The following is a 23,646-nucleotide window of genomic DNA, read 5'->3' as shown; positions in this document are numbered from 1 at the left end:
TGATATATATGGCTCAATCTTCCTGTATATAATTATCCCTTTTGTCTCTTTTTACATTTTGATCATTTTTTTAAGTAACTATAAATAATTAAAAAAGCTCAAGTTGGCATTATGTTGCTTACTATCTTCTTTTGTTTTTTTTTGGTCGAATATGTTGCTTACTATCTTTAAATTAATTCTCAATAATATTGTGTATATTTTAATATTTGTTCAAACTATTGTGAATCATTTAATTAATGAGATATTTAGTCATATACTTATTCTTAGCACTAAAATTATAATAAACTCTATACCATTTAATTTCTATAAATAAACCCAAAAAAAAAACTCAAAAAATAACAACTTGCCCTATTGAATTTAATTTTGATTATTAAATTACTTTGATCCCCTATTGATTGTTTTTGGTTTTTTTTATGAGGCTTTGGGGTTAGGTTTGTTTTAAGAAATCAATGGCAGTTTTGTAATTTAAAAGAAGTTAAAAGCACTTTTGTTATGTTGTAAATAGGCTTTTGGTGTGTCTTTAAAGTCCATTTCATATAGGGCATTTTTATAATTTGGGCTCCAATATTGGATATAATAGTGAATCTCCCTTGATTAATTAGTGCTCAAAACGATCTTCTCTACATAACTCTAACTCAAGAACCTTAGCCTGCTTGCTTGCTAAATGGCCGAACTTGAGGCCATCTCTAGTCATAGGGATAAATGTAGTCCATGGCTAAAAATTTAGCTCTCCAAAATATTAATTTTTTAAAGAATAGTGTAGAGCTAAATTTTTCCACCTCCAGCCATTCAGGGCTATATTTTAGAGTCCTTCATATTTTATTATTTTGAGAAAAACTATGGTACAACACATACATTCTACAACTATGTATTGTTTAATTTAATTAAAGTACTATTTAGAGACAATATTTCATGACCAAGAATTTTTTATAATTTTTTTTAAACAACACTTAAAACATTTGAAAAGGTGACTACATTTTTTTTTATTTAAAAAAAGAAGGGTTTCAATGGTTTGACATCCAACGGTCATGACTAATAATTTTTTATAATTTTTTTTACTAATTGAAAATATTTAAAAAGGCTTTTAAATATATATATATATATCTAGCTGACATCATCAATGAAAAGCACATGCATGGAGCCCACAAAAAATTTAGCCTAGGACTAGGCCAAAGCTGGGCTAAATGTGGCCTGGTTGGAGGGCTAAAGGGTCAAATGTGGCCCTCCAAATTTGGCCAAAATTTTATTTAGCCTATGATTGGAGATGAGTGTTGCATTATTTTAGGTCTATATTTGAGATATAGTCCATGACTGGAGATGACCTAAAGTGGCTCTCAAACTCTCAAAGCGGCCTTGTAAATATAATACAACATGGTGTGTGACGAAGTACATGGTCTAAAAATATGAAATATTTTAAGTTAGATGGAAAAATGGTAGTTGGTGGAAAGTGGAAGAAATGTGACAGAAAATGAAAATTAAAAGCTACGGCTACTAACCTTATAAATATATTTTTTCTTATCCCACGAATGAATGCACACAAAGATCTTCTGTAATGCACAAGTTCTTAAACTACAATAGGCAAATCTCCACCACATAAAAAGTACTTTTAATAAAATTGTAGAAAAATGATAAACAACGACCACATCCGTTGTACTTTATCTTTCCATTTTTGTCGTTGCTGAGCAGCCGCCGACTTGGACATCTCTAACTGACTTTGCCTCCATGGACATTTTTGTCGTTGTTCAGCTCATTTCTCTAACCATGAAAGCACGCCAACACCATATATAATAATACTAAAAGCTTCACATATAGAGAGAGAGAGAGAGAGAGAGAGAGAGAGAGAGAGAGAGAGAGAGAGAGAAGATGAGCAGAGAAGGGAAGGTGGTGTGTGTAACAGGAGCGTCTGGTTTCATAGCATCATGGCTGGTGAAGCTCTTATTACAACGCGGTTACATTGTCAAAGCCACGGTTCGTGACCCAAGTCAGTATATATATCATTCCCTAATATTTTATTTCTTTATTAAAATTTGCTCATATAATAATTTGCACTTTCTAAATAACATATAGTATTCATGATTCTTCAAATCAAGTTATATATTAACTACGGGTGCATGTTGGAAAGAATATTTCCATTTTGGCATCAAATACAATTGGATATGAAAATTTAAATAGTGAATAAACTTATGATTCCAAACAAACAAAAAAACGAAAAAACTTATATTCAAATTGAAACTTGGAAAGTATCCAAGAACTTTTTTTGTGTGGATAAACTGGAGGGGATAAATCCCGAACACAACAACAACTAAAAATAATCCGAACAAACTAATCTAGCTTTGGCTACACAAGAATATCATCAAGGAGAAGAGAACCAATTCACAAGAGATTTGCGGTGCATGTAACAGTAAGAGTACATAACATGTGAACGTGGTGTTAGAAGTTAAGTCAAATTATTACACTTAGTGAATAGTGACCTTTCTAATTAACATCTAACTCTTATAAATCTTAAATGGTGAACTCTGAACTTAGTAAATGTGTTGAGTTTTCTGTTGACATATTGTCACATGATAGGTTACACTTATACCATATTCTTTACCACACAATATAGAGAGAAATTTTGATATTCCTCATTCTTTTTATTTCTTTATTTCTATCTCTCTCCTCAATTTGAGTAAATGGAAAAAAAAGAATAAGTACATTATTGTCCACCAATGCGGACTACATTGTGGATTCTATCTCATTAAGTTGTGACTAGAGGTGCCAAACGAACCAAGTCGGGTTGTGCATGGTACGAGGCCGACCTAATTAAATATGGCCTGGCACGACACGAGCCCAATCAAAATCGGGACTGACACTGGCCGACTCGATGAATCGGCTTATTAAAGCCCCATATATTATATTATATTTCTTTATAAATTAAATAATTACTTTGTTTTTTAAATTTCAATATTTTAAACCAAAACAATAGTCTAGCCAGCCCTTGGGGCATATTGAGTTTTTGAAGTTTCAAATTTAATGTAATATATAAGCTAATGTTTTTTTTATAAATAGATGTGCTCGGCCTGTTTACTAAAGTCCAATTTGGGATTGCTGTCATTTTTTAAAAAAAGTTACTTTTGTTGTACTTTAAAATAATTAGATGTAAAGTAAAGCATGTTCATGTTTGGTAAACAATATTTTTAAAGTGCTGTTAGTACAAAAAATAATATCAAAACTATTTGGTAAATTTTAATATAAAACTATTAAAACTGTGAATAATGACTAAATTAGACATTTAAAAGTGTTATGTGCTAATTATTTGGTGGTAGTGGTGGTGGTGAAGTGAAGGTGGTGGTGAAAGAGATGGAGGTGAAGGTGGTGGTGGTTATGAAGGTGAAGTTGGTGGTTGTGGTAGTGGTGGCGGTGACGTTAGCAGCGTTGTGGTGGTGGTGGTAGAGGATGAGGAGGAGGAGGATGTGGTGGTGGTGGTGGTGGGAATGACGGTGGTTGTGATGTGGTGGTGGAGTTGGATATGGAAGTAGAGGTAGTGTCATTTTTTAAAATGAATTATGGTATTTTGTGAATTTAAAATTTTCATTAAATGTTCATCGCTACTTCTTTTGAAAGCAGTTTTGAAAAGCAACCCAGAGCCTGCTTTTAAAAGCTGATGTCAAACGGCCACTGCTTTTAAAATAATCGAGATATTTTATTTTTACCAAACACCTTAAAATATTAACTTTAAAGTGAAGCATATTTTTGGCCAAAAAAAAAACAATTTCAAACGGGACATAAGTGAGTTGGCTCGAAGTCCTAATGCCCGACTCTAAAAAGGACGGGTCGACCTGTTTGACACCTCTACTCTAAGCAACCTACATCCATGTTCCTATTACATAATGTTGGCATATGTCTATACTTGTGCCATAAGCACTTAAGCTTCTTCAGTTCAGACCAACCAAACTACAAATTGAATATCATAGAAGCCAGCGACCAGCAAAAGCAAAAAATAATAAAAATCTTGGCCTATAATGGTATATGGAATGAACAACTGGATTCATAATGCTTTCGGGTATCACCAACACAACATATAGGTAAGTGATCATTGCCAATATGATAGTGAAACATACAGCGGTGGACAATGAAGGAAGTTGAGGTTCCACCCCAAAACCAATTGGCAATGGGGGGAGTAACCCAACTCCTTATAAGCCCTTGCTAGGTTTCTCAACTTTCCAATGTGGGACTCTTTACCTTCACATTCTCACACGCCCCCGCACGTGTGGCAAATTTTTAAGCCTAACACGTGGACAACACATTTTGGGTGACGTGGAGCACGTGTGGCCATTGGGCTTTCACACGTGGGCAACTTGCTCTGATACCATGAAGGAAGTTGAGGTTCCACCCCAAAACTAATTGGCAATGGGGGGAGTAACCCAACTCCTTATAAGCCCTTGCTAGGTTTCTCAACTTTCCAATGTGGGACTCTTTACCTTCACATTCTCACAAGAGCCACATAAATAAAATATGCTTTAGATAGGATCCGCTAGCAAGCAGAAGGGTTACTGTCATAGAAGCAAGAGAAAGACTTCTGATGACCAGGGCGCATAGCCTAACACTACAGTTCCAACATAACATGGTTTTTCTTGGGAGCAACACACATCTCCTCGAATGTTATGGCTACAAGGGTATACTGATGCAATACTTTCCAAGCTGCAAACTCTTGTAGCCATAGCCATCATCATGTCTTTTGTTCTACAATCATTATTTTCTGGTCGTCTTTTTTCTTTTTTGTAGTAGTGTATCATTAAAATTTGTGCTGAAGTGGTCATCGACCGAACTAAAAATAATTAAGCTCACTTAATCAAAGTATATAAAAGGCTGAAGTACCATGACTTCCAACTGTAAATCTTAATGTGATTAGAGGAGAAGGATGAGCCAAGAAAGGAAGGTGGTGTGTGTAACAAGAGCTTCTAGTTTCATCGGATCATGGCCTATCAAGCTCTTGCTAGAATGAGCTTATATTGTCAAAGCCACTGTACGTGATATATATATATATATATATTACATATTTCTTGACCGTTGGATTGTATGTATGTTACATATTAAATCTACCAACACATTTAATAAATGCAATTCAACAGCAGAGATTAGAAATATGTAATCAATTATTAACTTAAATACTTATTAGAGAATAATCCTATATACATATATTATACTTCATTTCTTCTCCCTTTCTCTCCCTAAACTTGGTATCAAACTAATTACCTGCTTGCTAATCATTTATTTTTCAATTTTATCTTTTTTACGGTTTTCGTTTTTCTTTTTCTTTTTTCTTTTTTTTAAAAAAAAAAACAAATACTGAGAACATGTTCGGTAACTTTTTTTTTCTTCAATGATTTTCATTTTCAACTTCTTGGTTTTGATCACATCAACAAAAACTTGTGAGTTTCGGTTGTTGTTTTCATCTATAATCATGTGATTAATGTTAGACAATTATGAATATGGACTAATCTTGCAACACATGTCATCATCTAAATGTCTCTAACAAGTACCATGATAGAAAACCATTAGGTTCCAAAAACATAAGCTATCAAAGAAATGTGAGTGAACAATATTGTAGATCAAGCCAGCAGTGCACAAGTTTTTTTCTCCACGCTCGCGACCAGCATAAATAGAGGGCACCCTAGTGTTGGCTAAGAACTTCTTATCTCGGCCATCTATTAGAAGTGTTAGTGAGTTCAATATGTACCATATATGCAATTCAATGACTGAGATTATAAATCCTTAACTACCTTTAATATAAAATCTTTAATGGACCATCTCCCGATTGTATTTATGTCAAAAACGTGGTTTTTAAATGTTTTGAGTTAATATTTTTACCATTAAGGTTAGAAAAGAACTTTGGATATAAACACAATATCATCACCCAATAAAAATAAATAAATGAAGCATATGTATGGAGGGGCCCTTTTGATGAACTAATTACTTTTGCATTTATGCCTGTGATGCCACAGATGACTCAAAGAAAACAGAACACTTATTGGCACTTGATGGGGCAAAAGAAAGGCTGCATTTGTTCCAAGCAGATTTGATAGAAGAAGGATCTTTTGACGCTGCAGTTGATGGATGTGAAGGTGTTTTTCATACAGCATCCCCTGTTCTATTTTCAGCCAATAACCCTCAGGTACTATAGCATTCATCCCTTTACTTTCATTTCTGATGGAGTTCAAAACTGAAATGGTTCTTTTGTCTACAAAATCTCAGGCAGAATTAATTGACCCTGCAGTGAAGGGAACCCTTAATGTACTAAAATCATGTGTAAAATTCGCTACCGTCAAGAGGGTAGTTTTAACATCTTCTACGGCTGCAGTCATTGTCAATGGAAGACCATTGACCCCTGATGTGGTGGTTGATGAAACATGGTTTTCGGATCCTTTTTTTTGTGAGAATTTTAAGGTAAGTGTGTAGGTTCCCATGCTTATTATCTTCTTCCAAGTTACACCTTTTATTCATGAAATTCATATTCATTTGTTGTATTTACATGACATTAACTAGAATGAATTTGTCACCTTTACAAGTATCTGCATCCAATTATGTAGGAGACGAATAATTATCCTATCTTTCTTCTTTCCTTTTATTCTCCCCTGTTCTTCATTTGTTCTACAGAAGTAGCTTCCAAGTTTTTGTCCATCTTCTTGAGCTCAAAATGTCTAATTATTTGCATTAAACGATCCATTAAACGATCTCAGTTGTTTTTTCAGCCATTAAAAAAAATAATAATAAATCAGTTGTTCATGTGATTCGTTGCATTGAAGTATGCTTAACATAAAACAAGGCATGCAGTATATCTTGGTTTAGTACGAACTTCTTTCTCTTCTCTATGTCCAGATCGCGAAATGGTATGTTCTTTCGAAAACTTTAGCTGAGGAAGCTGCTTGGAAATTTGCTGAAGGAAATGGAATTGACTTGGTTACCATAAATCCATCCTATGTGATTGGTCCACTCTTACAACCAAGCCTTAATCTCACTGTGGAGATGATTCTCAACCTCAAAAACGGTACACTTAAGCAACTATATATGATTTTTCTATCTTTGCTTGGTTAGAGCAGAGTATGATGGAGAGTCAGAATTAACTTAGTTGAGGCAGCTAGCATAATTGTTGAGTGTCTAAACATTTTCTTAGAGCATTAGGAATGTTTATCGAATGTTAACGAAATGTTGGTTCGGGTAACAAAATAACATTTAAAGTTAGTCATTTGATGTTAGATGATTCTTGTGATGCAAGTTTGTTTCTTTTCTATGCATGCAGATATTGAAGATGTAAACAGTTCAATTTATTCATGTAGTGATGTTAGAGATGTTGCCTCAGCTCATGTTCAAGCATTTGAGGTTCCTTCAGCTAATGGAAGATATTGTTTAGTTGGACATGTTACACCCATGGCCAAGGTTCTGAAGATTTTACATGAACTTCATCCCTCTCTGTGTCCACCTGAAAAGTAAGTTATAATTTGCAAAATGTCACAAAATGGCAATTTTCTTTTTCGAATATGACAAATTTCTAAGGGAAGGTAAGATTTATTCGTTTCATTGTTGGCAGATATGAGGAGGCCAATCCTTCTGAACCCACATATCAAGTATCACAGGAAAAAGCAAAAAGTTTGGGAGTTAATTTCCTTCCACTGGAAGTAAGTCTTAGGGACACTGTTGAAAGCCTCAAGGAGAAGGGCTTCCTCAAGGTTTGAATTATGCAACTGACAGCAACTTGCTCATTGCACAAGTTTATCCAAAGAGATAGTGAAAGTAATATTCTTCATGTTCAGACTTTCTATATTTGTCTGTATATGCCCCCAATGTTCAGCTCCATTGAAAATGAATTAAAATGAAGTAACTTTTCAATCTCTGGTGTACCAACCAAAAGTGTCTTTAATTATCTGTTTTATAATAACAATTTCTATTAACTTTTTCTTCATTGAGTTTTATCCTAATAACTTATGGCCTGCTTGAATTCAATGAAATGAAATTGAAGTCTTTATTAATCCACAATCTGGGTTAAATAAGTGGTACAAAAAGGAGTATAGAGTGAGAAAATTACAACCATCACCATATGAATCACAAAAATAGAAAAACCATTTATTGATGAGGATTTCAAAGAACATGTATAATTTTTAACAGAGTGTTCCTATTATACAGTATACACCTTTAAGATCTCTATAACCTCAAACACCTCTCTCCTTTAGTTATTAGGGGAAAAATAATGAAAGAAACGAATAATAGCCCGCAACTACCAATAATCCCCACATGAACAAACCCCATCACGGAAATGGTGAAAGCGATTCACATCTCGAACCAGAATCTCTCTATCGGCAAACTTGGAAATGAACTTCGTAACATAGTGACAATCTTCGCATAACCTCAAGTTCTTGGAAATCCGAATAGTTTCCCCCCTTTTGGTATTTATGAGTCCGAATGCAACTGCTAATTTTTCACTATGGCCTAATACTATTCGTTCCTTCTCTTCCTCATCAAGATCATATAGGACAACTTTAGTTTGCGGCTTATATCCTCTGTCCTTCATCTCTGTTGACAATTCAGCCAACAATGCATGGAGCTGCTCCATCTGTGGGTTAAACTCATCAACCGAAATGAATGAGTATATCTTCCTTTTAACTTCAATCCAACTCCGACCTGGGACCTTTTGTAGTTCTCGAGCTTCTAAAAGCTTCTTCACTCTTTTTACCTCATCCCACATCTTGGCTTCAGCATAAATATCAGCTAGAAGTACATAATTCCCAGCATTCCTAGGCTCAAGCTCAAATAGCCTTTTACTTGCTCTCTCCGCCAGCTCAACATTACAATGTATTCTACATGATCCAAGAAGAGCACCCCAAACCTTAGCACCTGGTTCAATCCGCATATCTTCTATGACTTTGGCTGCTTCATCGAACCGATTGGCACGACCAAGCAGATCCACCATGCAAGCATAGTGCTCAACGCTGGGATATACTCCATGTTCTTTTACCATAGAATTGAACAACATCTTCCCCTCTTCAACAAGACCTGCGTGACTACACGCGCCCAAGACACTAACGAATGAAATGTGACTCGGTGATACTCCATGATAGACCATGTCTTCAAAAATTTGAATTGCCTTCTTTCCATATCCATGAACGCCATAACTTGAAATCAAAGAATTCCATGAAACAACATCCTTCTTATTCATCATGCTGAAAACTCGTTCGCCCAAGTCAAGCTTACCGCATCTGGCATACATTGTGATAAGGGTACTCATAACTGGAAGGATTGAATCAAGACTTCTTCTGAGGATATATCCATGAAGGAACCTCCCCTGCTCCAGAGCAGTAAGAGCTGCACAAGCTTGAAGCACACTAACCATTGTCACAGAATTGGGTAACAAATCATGGGCCTCAAGTATCATTTCCCGAAACAGTTCCAAGGCTTCATAAGGCCTCCCATTCTTTGCATAGCATGCAATCATAGCACTCCATGAAACTACATTTCTAATCTGCATCTGATCAAACACACTACTGGCATAAGAAACACACCCGAACCTCGCATACATATCCAACAAAGTGGTCATAACATGAACATGTGCCCCATATCCATGCCGCAAAATATGTCCATGAATCTCCTTCCCTTTCTGGAGGAATGAACTCAAACACTCTGAGACAACACAAGCTTTGATTGCATACGTATAAGTAAAACGATCAGATGAAACCCCAAGTGCATTCATTCGTTGATACAAATCTAGTACCTCAGTTCCATGACCTGCCAACGTAAGTGCTCTGAAGAGTGCATTCCACATATAAATAGTTCTTTTACGAGTTTTACCAAACACCTTACGTGCATTGTCAATAGAGTCCAATTCTGAGTACATCTCTATGAGTTTGGTAGCCAGAAAAGGGTCTTGGTCCCACCCACCTTCTACAAGGTGGCGATGCACGTCAAGCCCATCAGAGAGAGATTTATGGCGGGTGCAAGAGAGTATTAAGATTTCATAGGTCTGTTGGGACGGGTTGGGCTCGTGTGGGAGGAATTGCAGGGCTTCTCTGAGGTTTCCTTGTTTACATAGAGACTGTATTAACTTATTTTTGTTCACATCAAGCTTCTGAAGCTTTTCAACAATTCCAGCCTCATTACCCTGGAAGCCAATATATCACTGAGTATTCAATTGAGAAAGCACAAGGGAGAATTTGAAAAAACAAAAGGAAATTCATGCTTTTGCATGATACCAAGAATAATTCAATGAAACAGTGAAAAATATAACATTTGGAGGAAAGTGAGAAACATACCTGACCAAGAAGAAACAGGCTAAAAGCTTCCGCAATTTTCAGATCATTACCTTCTGATGCAATAAGACACTCACATATAGCTTTAGCTTTGTCAATCTGCACAACAGTATTACTGAAGTTAACAAAATAGAACAAGCTACATGACTTATTTTTCTCTTGTTTTGGAGCATAGAGTAGACTGAACTGACAAATGCCTTGTTAAATCGTTCGATACTGGAAGAAAAAAAAACATGGAAAAGCACACAGAAGTTGTGACCATAACCTGAGATAACAATGATATTTTCTCAAGAGACTTTTTACTCCTTAGAAGACACTGAGCACGAGCAAGAGCTTCAAATCCTTGGGACACCCTGTTCTTTTCAAACCCAATCTTTGCAGTTGCGCACTTCAAAAAAGCACCTAAGATAAGAAAAGGAGGTTGCAACAAAAAGGATGGTACAAGATCCTGACCTCTTTCTGAAATTCCTTACCTCAGCTAGTGCCATAGAAAGAAGAAGATCGTGAATATATGGCTTGGCATCTGGATGCCGAACAGCTGCCTGACCAATATCTTGCACAAGCTTTACTTCACCAACCTGGATTGGAGAAATCTAGTGATGTCAATCTTACAAAACCATAAATGTTCTTTTGTTTTTTAGTAAAAACAGGATGCAAAATTTCTAAACATTAGAAATGGGAGGATACATTTCACACTCAAATTCAAGGTTTCACGATGAGTTTCACTACAAACTACACTAAATCAATTTCCGAATAGAATTTAATCACTATTCAACAAGTGTTTAAGAATATTTCTTCAAGTCAAATGAAAAATTAGTTAAATAATTATATATATTCAAACCAAGAACTGAAAGCTAAAAACTAAGCCTGCACTAAACCAAGTACATCGTACGAAACATAGCTGTACCTCTTGAAGCAGGCAAAGAACAGCTGGCAACCATGCCCAAGGGATTCGAAGGGAAGATTTAGGTGGAACCTTTCCCTTATAATTACCAGAATATTCTGGTCCAAAAATAAGCTTTTCTCTCACATCCATTAAGAGATCCTGGAAAGAAACCGAAAAGAGGAGAACAAATTAAGACGCAAGGAAGAAAATTTAATTTTAGGATTTAATAAGATTTACAACAAAATAGCTGTCAAGTCCCTATTCCACTCTACCTGGCGAGATTTAACAGCATCTATGGTGTAACCATCATCCATTTGAGCAGTCTTCATATCCATTACTGATTTAACAACCTCATCTTTCTCAGCTTGATCAGGAACACCAATAAGCTGCAAGTTGATTCTGTGGCATTAAGTTACTAAATGCAGAATAATAAGAAAGTTTAGAAAATATGGATATGTTATCACAACGATGCATTTCATAATCATGTTCCCACGAGTAAACATTACACAAATTTCATATGCTATATAGACTCTGAGAACTACTATAAGGATGGCTGCTCAACAATTCAAGCTCACTCTGTTGCACACGTAACTGCAGAGGAACACAGAATATGGGAAATAGGGGAAAAGGAATTAATGAAATTATAAACGTAGCCAGACAAAACATCAATTTACAAACCTATGATAGGAGCACATTGAATCTAAAAACTCTAATAATTTCATTATTGGCCACAGAATTAGACATCCAATCTGTAAATGCAATGACACAATTGTAAAAGAAATTAAAGCTCGTAGTATTAGCTAATGGCATCCAAATCCCTATTTCACTATACAATTACAACATAATAACCTTTTTGAAAATATGAATTTTTGTGACACATGACCAAAGACATGGAATTGCCCCATATGGGCAAGTAGAAAAAAAAAAAACACAGTTCACACCAGAGCTTTACTGCAATTCATCAACTGGGCTGAATAGCCACAAGTAAATTCAAAACAAATGGCAAGAGTGAATAATTTAGTCCAAACACAAGCTCACCCTTCTTGTATTGCTTAGCTTAGTGCTTCAAAAACAGAATCGCATTACAAGCATGCTTAACAGCACAAAACAAAAAGCAACTAATTCAGTACCCAATTAACCAAACTGCCACACTAAACAGAGACTGATTAAAGATAATAGATAAATAAAGCAGTGACCTGGTGATAGGTAACCGGGATTTCAACAGTGGCCTGAGCTGGAGCATTGTGGACGATGAGGGTTTGAACTGCATTCAGCGTCCAAGGGCAGGTGAGATTACCATTCTTCCTCCTTGGAACCCTAGAAATACAGATTCCAGAGCTACTTGCTGTTCTGGAAAACCCCCAAGCGCAGACCTTGAAATCTTCCTTGGGATTAATGGCTCGGCAAAGACCACACCGAGATGGAATGCCGAGCAGGGCGTGAGCCAGAGCAGCCATGACCCTTTATTGGTGATGAAGAAGCATTGAGCTTCAGCAAACTACATTCACTGGCTAGGGTTTTTGGGTAGACAAGAAACCGTTGGCTGTTTCTAAAACCCTCCCCTTTGGATTGCGTTTAAACCCTTTGCTTTTGTTTGGGAGTGAAGACTGCTTTTCTGTCGATAGGGTTAGAAGTTAGAAAAGTGGGACCACGCATTACTTTCTCTACTTTCACTTTGCAAAATTTCACAAAATATCCTTACTTATAAAAACATTAAGAAATCGGAAAATAAAAATAAAAACATAAAGAAAAAGAGTAAATTTGTTTGGGAAATGGAAAGCCGTATAAATTACTTTCCCACAAAAAATAGAAGTCTAACAAAAATTTAAGTAGAGTTTTTATGAAATTCAATCAAATTTTATATTAAAAAAGGCATAAAGAGAATTTTCAATAATAAAAAATTAATTGGCATGCGCTTTAAGGTCAGTTTTTACATTACAAAAGAAATATAATTTTTCCAATTTTGTTAGTGTATTTTCTTTTTATCTTTCCATGTTTGCCTTTGTTCCTTATGTCATTAGTTTTTATTTGGTGTCAATTTTGTTGACACGTCCAAAATGATGACAGTTTAAACTAGATGGGGAAGGGGGTTTCTCATAAACACACTATTAAAGTGTCATGGGAGTTCAAACGTGAGACCACTAACCTACAAGTCAATGTCATTTTTCACTGGGTTAAATCCAGTTGGCAGGGGTATGGTTTCTTTATTTAACCTTTGTTTGCTTCCATATGTGAATTAAGCTCTCCAATGGCCCTTTCCGTAGTAGCTTCCGGCCTTCTATGAATGACATTGTTGAATAAACAAAATATATATGAATTAATACCCGAAACTACATCATACTTTTATGGGTTATCTGTAGCAATGGTCCCTCAATTATATTCGGAGTTACATTTTGGTCACTCAACTCAATTGAGCGACCTCTACAGCTAATATTTGAGTTGAGTGACCAAAATGTAACTTCAAGTATAGTTGAGTGACCATTGCTATGAATAACCTTACTTCTATTGTCTTTCCCTTTGGGGCCGAAGTAGCAAGTACCCCAGCATTTTTATTATCCTATAACAGCTTTACATTGTCATCGCTACTCATTTTAGAAGGCATAAGAGCACACAGTTTTCAGCCAATTATAGGTTTTCCGGCGTCCTGAAAATTGTAGTGTAGGCCCCAGAATGGAGATGACAAAAAACAGCTACAATTTCCAACAAAATATCCAAAATTTACGAGGAGCATTGCAACACGAGGGACGACTGACCAGTTCAATTCATACAAGATGGAGATGATACTTCCATTTCTGTTTTACAGGATTTGGTCCATGTTCTGAAACCCCTAAGCCAACGTGCAAAACCATTCATGTGTTCATTTGCATAAATATTTCAACAAAAGCCGGCCTCACATTCGGCATGACAATCATCAATCGGATTATTTTAGCTAAGAAATGTGGAAATCTGTTGCAGGGATACATTTCCTGATTACCAACTAAAAATTGACATAAGATATTTGACCAGGAAAATGAATAAAAGTAAAAAAGAACAAAACAAAACTTTACGGCGTGACTCTAAATAAGAAAAAGTAACCCACACTCATAAATTGGCTGCCTCGCTATTCCACCTCAGACAGCAAGCAGAAAAGCTCACCCCAATGGATAAAAAACTTTTATGCTGATTCAGGAGCTTTTTCTTTCAAAAACCCTTGTGACCGATACTTGAATTCCCAATTCTTGTTCATATCCCTTTAGTCGTGCAGTATACTTGTATGTATATCATACCAAACACTTCAATGCTCAATTATCACCATCATGTAACATTTCCATTATGTAGTTGCTCGTACTTTGGCCTACCACGATTAGTCTAGCCCATCCATAACTTCAAAACTCTATCCTTGCCACCAGAAACTACCTTCTCACCATCTGGACTCCAATCAACAGCATAAACCTTTCAAAAACAATTCACATTTCAAAAACAGGTTACAATATGCCAATACAACGAGGGCACGATCACCACGTGTGTAAAGCTTGTCACTCGTGCATGGGATAGTTTATTTCATGCAATATCAAAGAAAATTTAGAAGAAAACTAGAAATAGAAGAATCCAAAAATTGTACAACCGTTGCCTAGAGTGAAGGTCTATTGATTTAGTAATAGTCTAAAGTTTGGATATGGATATCTATTTTGTTTGTCTTCATAAATTTGTGGAATTAACTGTTATGCCCTTATATAAGAAGTTGAATGAATAATAAGGGTCATCAGACAGAAATCCGGAGGACTTAGGTTCCCTCAAAGTAGCCGAACTTGTGTCTACTTCTATTGAGTTTTGTGAATATTCAAGACAGGTAAAGCAAGACTGGTTTACTAGTGCAGGCCTTTCAGGTATGCACGGGGTAATCTAATTCATGTAATATCTAAAACGCATTTGAGTAGAAATAGAAGACTTGCGCAAGTCCTTTAGCATTTGCTTTATGTGAGGAATACATCAATTGATTTAGTTGACATCTCCTTGTAGTTTGTAACTGGTATCTGTTTTGGTATCTTCTTATATGTCCATGTCACAATTCTCCCCCAAGCATTCTTCAATAAATGTAAAACAATAGATCAACTGCCTTTGAGGTGAAGGGAAAACATACCTCATCTGCATGTCCTGGAAGGTCTTGTTTTAATTTCCGTGTCCTGATATCCCAAACCTAGATGATCAAATAAATTTCATTCACAGGTCAAGGGATGCAACCACGAGAAATTCTACCATTAGCAAAAGTGCATAGTACCCCAAGCAAAGTAAACAATAAAACGGAAAAAAAAAAAATTATCTGAATTTAGTTTCCCAAAAGCTGGGAGTTCATATTTTGATGAAAAATTCAATAATCGGGGAATTGAAAATAAAGATCAAGGTTGCCAATAATGTTTGCGTCATGAACATGTACATAACCACAAAATACCTGGTCAAAGCTAAGAAATCCGCCTTAGAATGGCAAAGTGACTATAGGGAAATTAAAAAAACAATACTTTATTTGTCTGATGTATGAAACAATATTAGGCTGGATATACAAGCTTAAATTACTTAGATGTCATGCAGATAAAAACTCATATAGCTTACATACAAACTGAGATTTAAACCACTAGTAAGATTTGAGATGATTCTTTTGGTGACCTATACAACTATCAAAATGCAAAGAAATCGCATTTCAATTATTTTCCCCATTTGCAATGTGAAATCTAACAACCTCACTCCTTCGGTCAAGATCCCTTATCACCACTATAAAATAAAATAAAAAAGTTCATTTTGAGTAAATGTTTTACCTTCAGAGTGGAATCTTTGCTGCCACTTAAAAGTAGCCTGCTGTCTGCCGACCAGCTGTGAAGTAACATGCAATGTAATAATTAGCCACACAACATAAGCAATTATCCAAAAAATAATAATTCCAATTCAGACCTGATCTGGTAGACAGGGCCAACATGGCCCCGGAAAGCTGCAACAAATTTTCCTGTAGTACCATTCCATAACTTGACAGACCTATCAAATGAGGCACTTGCTATCCATTGCCCATCAGGTGAAAAGTAAACGTGGTTTACAAGCTGTTGGCAAAAAACATTTTCAAACATCCCTTATAAAGCTTAAATGATAAAAATTGGAACTTCATATGTTGGCTTCAACTATCATCTTATCATAAACATGAACATGAGAACACATAAAGAACAAACAACACCAGAACTATATTTATATATATCCTCCATATTGTAAATGAGTAACCGGTAACCATAAAGAGCAAGCACTAATCAGAGTTCTAAGTTCAAAACTGATACCATGAAGATAAATCATGCATATTATTAAAACAAGCTGCCATCTGAAAATTGGAGATCAGTTCATCTACTGTGAAAAAAAAGATTAGCCTAAGAATTGCACCCAAGCTAGACTCAGTATAACAGATGGAATCAACACCTTCTGCTGATTGGCATGACATAGTATAAGTGGCAGCGAAAAGTGGTGAGAAATTAAAAAAGGGCCTTTTGGCTCCTCATTTTGAAAACAGTTTTGGGTTCTAAAATCATGGAAAACAGAAAACTGTGTGAAAACATGCTACCAAAGTAACCAAACAAGCTCCCACAATTATTTTCAGAAAACTAGTTTTTTATTCTAAATAAAATATCCCTAAAATTCTGTGACGAGAACACCCAAACAGAAGCTAAACATGTACTTGCCCCAAAAGAAAATTTGCTTCCTCCATCTCATCAAGACTTGACCAATTACTCTTCCAACCAAACAATTACACTGCACAACGCAAAAGGGTAACTACCTTTTTCTGAAAAATAGAAATATTTTTTTGTGTGAAGTCAGCCAAAATGTTTTTATTTATTTATAAACATTGCATTCACTCACAACAATAGATACAGAGACAAATATACATACATATATATATCTATATATAGAGAGAGAGAGAGAGAGAGAGAGAGAGAGCGATAAAGAAAGAAAGAGAAAGGGAGCAACGTAGGAAATTTTAGTTGCAATTGTTATTTTAAGCCATAACTCATAAGTACACAGAAGAACGCAAGTTGGAAAACTAAGATAGTCCTGCGCCTCCTAAACAATGATCAACAACTTGGACTGCAATTCAAAACGGAACATGGCATTACAAAAATTATTTTACCTGTTGATGACCTGTCATGCGAGTTTTCGGGTGTTTGCTGACAAAAGGTTCCCATAGAAACATTGTAAAATCATCAGATCCAGAAACCAATCTTTCAGGGGCATTGCCTTTCATTTTGTTATACCTTTCCAAGGCTACCTATATGTCAGTAAATGAAAATATAATTAGTTCCTTGGAGGGGAAAAAGAGGAAAAATGTTATGCAGGTAAATCTTCCCAGAAATAGCCGCTAAACTATTGTCACAAAACAATACAAACAGTTGGATAAAGTAGTGGAGAGAGAGAGAGGGAGAGAGATAGATAGATAGATAGACAGATAGAAAGATAATCATATCAGGAGACATTTTCCTCTTAGCCAGCTAACTGTAACTTAATAATCACAAGAAGGATGTGTGGCACTGAAAGTAATTACAAGCATGCAAAATAAAAGCATAAAAAGAAAACTTTATTCAAGCTTAGTGAGTTCTGAAAGAATCAGCATCCTAAAAATCCACAATACACACTTCTTCAATACTGCTATTCCAGCTTAACAACTCTTCAATCGAAGGTCAAGAATTTGCAGTTCCCAATTAAAGAAGAATGCAACAATGGAGATCAAAAGAAAACATTTTTTAAAAACTATACTCAAGATAAGACTTGAAGAAACCAAACACCACCAGATACAACAATACACTATCTGCATTACAAAAACGAACAGATATGATCTAGACAACCAAACCTGAAGCCTTTCCCTCAACAGCGAATAACACCCCCACCCCCACAAAAAAAAAAAAGGAACTACAGTAAGCACAACAAAAATTGGATGGCATTGATGCACATAAAACGAATTACAATTTCAAAACAAAATGTAATGTTTGTGAAGGAATGCGTACTTTCTTCATTTCCTCTGGAGATGAATATTGCTTGCAGGTGTGATCAAAGGCTCCAGTACGAAGAACATATTCAGTACTCAATGCAAGAGAGTTAACCCAATGACCATGACCCTAAACCGTAGAATATAAAGATATCAAGATCATGAAATGTAAAATATTAATAAACAAGATACATGAGCATCAACAAATTAATTTCAACAAGCGCCATTGACAAGGAATATTAAATTAGACAAGATAAGCATCTCTGACCATAACTGATTAAAAAGAAAAACAACAGAACAATTGAATTACAAAATCATGATCTAGAATTCGAAGCTTGAATTATTATTAAGAAAGACAGACAATAGCTAACACAGACATGACACACACAACAGTTCCTTATAAAAGAAATCTGAAAACCTTTAAAGGAAACATCATGAATAACAGCCTATAAACCATCATAAAATAAGGTCTGAAAGACTGGAGGGAAAAGATTATAATTGAAATCCTCAAAAAAAATCACTAGACTTCAATCAAGAAGCACTTATCTAACACAACCAACAAACCATAGACATGCCATACTAAATTACACAAGATAAGCATATTTCTGATCATATTGATTAAAAACAATAGGAAACAAACAAATAACAGAATAACTAAATTACAAAATCATGATTTAGTATTCGAAATTTGAATATTAATAAATAAAAAGATAGACAATAGCTAATACAGACAGGACACAGACAACAGTTCATTATATAAGAAATTCATGAAACAAGGTCTGAAAGAAGAGAGGGAAATATATTATTGTTGAAATCCTCAAGAAAACCACTAGAATTCAGTTAAGCACTCAGCAATATCTAATACAAGAACCAAATCAAATCAACAAATCTCGAGATCAACATAAAGCATAGAGAAATAATGTAAAGGGTATGGAAAGAATTCTATTGACATGAGACTACACCAAACCACTGCCTGGAGAGGAAAATAAATTAGGTATTCACAATAACAAAATTGCATATTTACAAAAGCGACCAAGTAATGAAGCATAAATCATAGTAACTGAACTAACCATGAACCAAAAGCAGTGTCTTACTTACCTTAAGTTCACGAATTAGCTTCCCCTGTGTAGTCTCCCAGACTTTGATAGTACAATCCTGGGACCTGTGACAGTTAAGATGGAGATATTTGTTATAAATCTGTAGAGAACTTCAGCTCAATAATGTTTTCAAAACTACATGAGCTAGTAGTATTGTTATCTCAGAAATCTTGACCCAAGAATCTTTTTCAAATGAACAAATTCAATAATCTGTTCAAATCGACTCATCCGATTATTTCTCTTTCATTTCTAAGTAACGAGATCATGAATTAAAACCAATTGGAGGGTTTTCTTACAACACAAGGGAACATGGTGTAAATAGATTTCAACATAAGTCGAAATGACTAGTGAGTGCTAATAACAATTTCCTTTTTTCATTAAAATAAATAAATAAATTTGTTTCATTATCGTTGCAATAACTAAGAAAAAAGCATACCCTGTATATATAACACCATCTCCCCCCCATTTTACACACGTCACTGCAAGTGTGTGGCCACTAAGACATATAACAGATTTCCTCAATGTAACATCCCATATGCGTGCATCACCATCTTTGCTAGCACTTACAAAGCGTCGACAGGGAGAGTTCAGGTGGACTGGTTCCCAAGAGATTCCAGTAATCCATTTCTTATGGCCCTAAAAAATTAATGGAATAATATTTCATCAACCAAATATCCACGAAAACAACAAAATAGAAAAGGTGTGTCCTCATATGTGTCAGAAACAACAAATTACAAAATGTAGCAATCAACTGAGAAATTTAAAATGATTAGTGATTGAAGTATAGAAACTTTACTATAAGCGGATTGCCTGATGGCTTCCCAGTCTGTGGATCCCAACATTGGAGTTCCCCGGCTTTACTCCCACTAACAAGATGTTTACCATCAGGTGACCATGCAATGCAAAGGACCCAATTCTTATGTCCTGAATAAAATAAGGTGTACTTTCATTGTGCAAATAATAGAAAGGTAATAACGATGAGGGGGTGACAATCCTCTTAACTTATAAATTTATGTGGGAAAAAAAAGGAATAATAAGGTTAAAATTTCACTAAGGCGTGACATATGAAGATGACTTCTACATTATAATAAAGTATTTTTAAATGTGAATCATCAAAGAAAAAGTTTAAAATGACAAAAAGATGAAATAACTTTATTCTCACTTATTATGCAGCACACCACAGCAAGCATAAGTGTGCTTTCACCCTAAGAACCCACAGCATGTAAAACTCCCCATCTAATATGGTCTATGTGACAAAACCTTAAAATAAAAATAATTAATTTCATTATCCATCCTGCTAAAAATAAAATAAAAAATCATTATCCATCCTGCTAAAAAAAAATCATTATCCATTTCTAGTCACTACAGTAATCCAGGAAAATATTTTCTCAAATATCCAAGTTATATGTAATTTCCTTTTCTTTTTTCTTATTTTGATACACAAATTTTTTCTGCTGTCTTGTATTAGTGTACAAAAGTTCAAAAGGTACAAAACTAGGAAAGTGATATGAAACTCAGACTCCAAACCTGTACATGTGTACAACGGTGTCTGAGTACCAAGGTCCCATAGTCGGACAGTGGTATCACCAGAACCACTTGCCAACTGTCGGCCATCAGGACTAAAAGCAACTGAAAGTACAGCTTCATTGTGACCTGCAATGACAAAACAATAGCTTTGATTCAATAATAAACAAAATAAAATTCAAGCTGCACATTAGTAACAAAAATTGGCATTTAGTGAGTCAATCCGGAGAAAGGTTGACCACAAAAAAAACAATTAATCAGGTCCATTATGAAGCCTAAAAAATTATTCGGTTCAGAGAGCTCTGAACGTTAGAATAACATATATCACAAACACTTGTCCAAAGAAAAGTTTTGAAAAAGAAAGACAAAAAAATGAAACATTAATGTTAAAATATTACAATCATAAAATTACAAACTAAAATTGGGTGGTGGGGGGTAAGAGGGAGTGTATTTAAAGAGAAAAATCCATGCTATTTAGCAATAAATGCGTCCTTAGTGTGACATGGATAGGAGAGAAACACCCATACCAGCAATTGTTGCCGAGCACCGATGAACAGGACGAATTCGGAAAATAGCTTGTGGTTGATAAACTATTTTCAGTACCTTCTCAACAGAAACTGCCAAGGTTTTTCACCAGAAAAGTGTATGAAATGAAAAAGTAGCCCAAAATCTTTAGTTGTCAAAATTGTTTAAGATATACACAATTATGGAAGATGAAATGTTAACTGATACTTCTGTCATGATTTAACTAACTTTTATTCTTCTCCGAATATTTTCCAAGTGACTCAAGAAGTTCCTGATCTGATATATAGAAAGCATAAGGCAGCTTGTCCTCCTGAACAAACACAAAATGCAGACGTCATTACTTATGTGAGCATGTAAAACCACCACACTAAGAAGCAGGATCCACAACAATGGCCATAAATCATTGCTTGCTAATATATTTTGTATTATACGAAACGAACCCATAAAACTGTAATTCTTGAGGATGCCTGCATCACTTATAAATGACGCATGTGTCTATGTCACATTTTCTTCTCAAAGAAAAGTTCTTTGCAACAACAACAGCAACAAAAACTGCTACAATCCTATCAGTTCAAAAGAAATATATTTGTCTTCAATTTGTCTTAGTAATTTATATTACTAACTGACATTCTACAGCTTTAATCAGGTGAATTTGAAAACTTCACAATAAGAAGAAGAAGAAAAAAGTCATAGTACTCTTTTTTTTCGTCTCTTTTTTAGGTTTGAGGGGAAGTGGTTTCTTCAAATGGAACCTAAGGTGTAATACAGAAATTTTAACTAAATCATAAAATTAAATTCAACATAGCCGAATTTTTCAACAACCAAAAAAAGCAGTTAAAGAGACAAAATTTTACAAAGAAGAGCTGAAAATGAGCATACGTTGTTGAGAAGCTGATTGACGATTTGTTGAAGGTGTTGCGGGCCGGTGTTTTGGGGAAGGTACACGGAATTTCCCAATGGCGTCCCTTCTGGGTCCGTCAGAAGGCACATCACATTCTTCCCCTCTGGTTCCACCTCCATGGTCATTGCTTCTGAACTCTCAAATTCAAAACTTAATCTTCTATACAATTGAGATTTCAGGGGTTAGTATTTTGGTTTGGGCACTGCAAGTAAATTGGGGACGAGGGTTTTAGGGTTTATGCTACAAATGGGTTTGTTAGGGTTTTAGTCGTACTGATTTTCTCTAACGCGCGGGATGTCAAGTTGAGGAGGGATAGATGCGGGGAGGGCCTTAGTAGCCGTTGGATGAATTTTGTGGCTCAGATTAAAAGAAGAAACTTAACAGGTTTAATGATAATATTAATAGAGTGTTGCTAAATGAACCCTAAAATTAACTGAGTACACCCTATGATCTAAGTGCACCTTAATATTTAAATCAAATTATAAAATTAACTCAGTACACCTTATTTAACTACCAAAAACACTCATGGTACACCCTAATACACTCTATCACACAACACCTAACCCATTCATGAGTCCAATTTTACTATTACCAAATGTCATGTGCCAACATGTTTCCCTTCTATTTTTTTGACATGTGGTAAACCACTTAACAACACTTAAACCTGTGAAATCGACCTCCCATCATCCCCCACCCAGCCAACCTCATCCTTCCTCCTCCGACTTAAGCCATCTCGCATCCAACCCAACCCTACCACCACCGCCCTTCTCTCTCTCTCTCTCTCTCTCTCTCTCTCTCTCTCTCTCTCTCTCTCTCTCTCTCTCTCTCTCTCTCTCTCTCTCTCTCTCTCAGCCCAACTCCACCCTTCCCCTGTTTATCGCCAGCCAACCCAAACCCGACGAGCATAAGATTCTAATAAGCCCGTAATATCGTGGTGTAACCCATCTCCCTTCAACTAGTGGAAGAAGGAAAATTCCACAATGGGTTTGTTTCTTAGACTATTAAGGTTGCTATCAACCCCAAAGGTATCTAATTAAGAAGAAATAGGTTGTATTGGAGTTGTTGGAAGTTGGTGTTTCTAGTGCAAACATCAACATTATTGTCATTAGATTCATCAGAGGGTGAGGAGCTGGAGTTCTAATGGGCAAGTGTAAGAGCCGTTTGGGAATATGCTCACTTGAAACCACCAACACCGTAGATGAACATCAAATGATTATTGTTTTGGGTGGGTTGAATGCATTAACCAAGTCTAATGGACGAACGCCACATACACATGGAAGATTCTGACTTATTGCAAAAAATTTAGAGCAAATAAGATAATTTGGATGAGAGAGAGAGAGAGAGAGAGAGAGAGAGAGAGAGGGAGGGAGGGAGGGACGGTGGTGGTGGGGTTGGGTTGGGTTGGATTCATAGCGTTCAACGTCGCTCCATCGAATATTAAGGTTGAA

The 23,646-nt window shown here is 35.6% G+C and overlaps 3 protein-coding genes across 4 annotated transcripts; 1 reads left to right on the top strand and 2 right to left on the bottom strand.

The window, feature by feature from the left end:
• Nucleotides 1,817–7,908, top strand: LOC18785533 (tetraketide alpha-pyrone reductase 1). Of its 2 annotated transcripts, none has more exons than XM_007221029.2 (6): nt 1,817–1,981; nt 5,985–6,154; nt 6,235–6,426; nt 6,859–7,027; nt 7,280–7,466; nt 7,568–7,908. In XM_007221029.2, the coding sequence occupies exons 1-6, from the start codon at nt 1,864–1,866 to the stop codon at nt 7,710–7,712; spliced, it is 981 nt and encodes a 326-aa protein (XP_007221091.2). In that variant the 5' UTR covers nt 1,817–1,863; the 3' UTR covers nt 7,713–7,908. The 2 variants fall into 2 exon arrangements, with proteins under 2 accessions (XP_007221091.2, XP_020412080.1); XM_020556491.1 differs by having other exon boundaries at nt 1,818–1,968.
• Nucleotides 7,981–12,816, bottom strand: LOC18784578 (pentatricopeptide repeat-containing protein At3g46790, chloroplastic). The gene is made up of 7 exons (XM_020556485.1): nt 12,360–12,816; nt 11,436–11,549; nt 11,185–11,322; nt 10,751–10,855; nt 10,543–10,665; nt 10,281–10,376; nt 7,981–10,129 (listed from the first exon to the last, which is right to left on the bottom strand). The coding sequence occupies exons 1-7, from the start codon at nt 12,618–12,620 to the stop codon at nt 8,252–8,254; spliced, it is 2,715 nt and encodes a 904-aa protein (XP_020412074.1). The 5' UTR covers nt 12,621–12,816; the 3' UTR covers nt 7,981–8,251.
• On the bottom strand, nt 13,894–22,489 carry LOC18786774 (notchless protein homolog). Its single transcript, XM_007217891.2, has 13 exons — nt 22,177–22,489; nt 21,526–21,607; nt 21,300–21,389; nt 20,776–20,901; nt 20,045–20,172; nt 19,685–19,884; nt 19,250–19,313; nt 18,171–18,281; nt 17,300–17,437; nt 16,087–16,229; nt 15,954–16,008; nt 15,284–15,340; nt 13,894–14,595 (listed from the first exon to the last, which is right to left on the bottom strand). Exons 1-13 carry the CDS (start codon nt 22,321–22,323, stop codon nt 14,512–14,514), a joined length of 1,425 nt encoding a protein of 474 aa, XP_007217953.1. The 5' UTR covers nt 22,324–22,489; the 3' UTR covers nt 13,894–14,511.

The sequence above is a fragment of the Prunus persica genome, chromosome G2, assembly GCF_000346465.2.
Source record: "Prunus persica cultivar Lovell chromosome G2, Prunus_persica_NCBIv2, whole genome shotgun sequence".
NCBI lineage: Eukaryota > Viridiplantae > Streptophyta > Magnoliopsida > Rosales > Rosaceae > Prunus > Prunus persica.
Note: the sequence above shows the minus strand (reverse complement) of the source record. Positions and strands in the feature narration are given on the sequence as shown.

Coding starts and splice junctions, on each gene's coding strand:
- LOC18785533 (XM_007221029.2), top strand. CDS start 1,864: ATGAGCAGAGAAGGGAAGGTGGTGTGTGTAACAGGAGCGTCTGGTTTC. Junction 1,982..5,984: donor AGCCACGGTTCGTGACCCAA/GTCAGTATATAT, acceptor GTGATGCCACAG/ATGACTCAAAGAAAACAGAA. Junction 7,467..7,567: donor TCTCTGTGTCCACCTGAAAA/GTAAGTTATAAT, acceptor CATTGTTGGCAG/ATATGAGGAGGCCAATCCTT.
- LOC18784578 (XM_020556485.1), bottom strand. CDS start 12,620: ATGGCTGCTCTGGCTCACGCCCTGCTCGGCATTCCATCTCGGTGTGGT. Junction 10,377..10,542: donor AAATATCATTGTTATCTCAG/GTTATGGTCACA, acceptor ACTGTTGTGCAG/ATTGACAAAGCTAAAGCTAT. Junction 10,130..10,280: donor GCCTGTTTCTTCTTGGTCAG/GTATGTTTCTCA, acceptor ATTGGCTTCCAG/GGTAATGAGGCTGGAATTGT.
- LOC18786774 (XM_007217891.2), bottom strand. CDS start 22,323: ATGACCATGGAGGTGGAACCAGAGGGGAAGAATGTGATGTGCCTTCTG. Junction 19,314..19,684: donor GATGGTGTTATATATACAGG/GTATGCTTTTTT, acceptor TAACTGTCACAG/GTCCCAGGATTGTACTATCA. Junction 16,009..16,086: donor GGCCCTGTCTACCAGATCAG/GTCTGAATTGGA, acceptor GTTACTTCACAG/CTGGTCGGCAGACAGCAGGC.